The sequence below is a fragment of the Fulmarus glacialis genome, unplaced genomic scaffold (genome assembly GCF_000690835.1).
Source record: "Fulmarus glacialis isolate BGI_N327 unplaced genomic scaffold, ASM69083v1 scaffold21360, whole genome shotgun sequence".
NCBI classification, from domain to species: Eukaryota; Metazoa; Chordata; class Aves; order Procellariiformes; family Procellariidae; genus Fulmarus; species Fulmarus glacialis.
The window spans coordinates 1,703-1,918 of NW_009188558.1; the positions used below are offsets into that span (position 1 = coordinate 1,703).

Here is a 216-nt window from a genome sequence, read left to right on the forward strand (position 1 = left end):
AGGGGCATGGGGTCCTCTGCCCGCGGCTCTGGGGTGAGCATTGAGGGGCACAGGACTGACCGCCCTGCCTCTCTCCTGCCCGCTGTAGGGAGAGCCGGGGATCCCGGGGCGCTCGGGGCTGCCGGGGAGGAAAGGCGAGCCGGTAAGCACTGCACTGACACCGGGGTGGGACACGAACGTGCGGCTGGGGGGTGGTTGGGAACTGCTTTTTTCACC

At 69.0% G+C, this 216-nt stretch overlaps 1 protein-coding gene across 1 annotated transcript in view; it reads left to right on the forward strand.

The window, feature by feature from the left end:
• Nucleotides 1-216, forward strand: part of LOC104077775 (collagen alpha-1(VII) chain-like) — a gene marked incomplete at both ends in the record, with an annotated part of 1,814 nt that overhangs the window by 949 nt on the left and 649 nt on the right. The window contains one exon of the mRNA XM_009579143.1: nucleotides 89-142. Within this exon, the coding sequence (XP_009577438.1) occupies nucleotides 89-142 (54 nt within the window). The remainder of the gene's footprint in view (nucleotides 1-88; nucleotides 143-216) is intronic.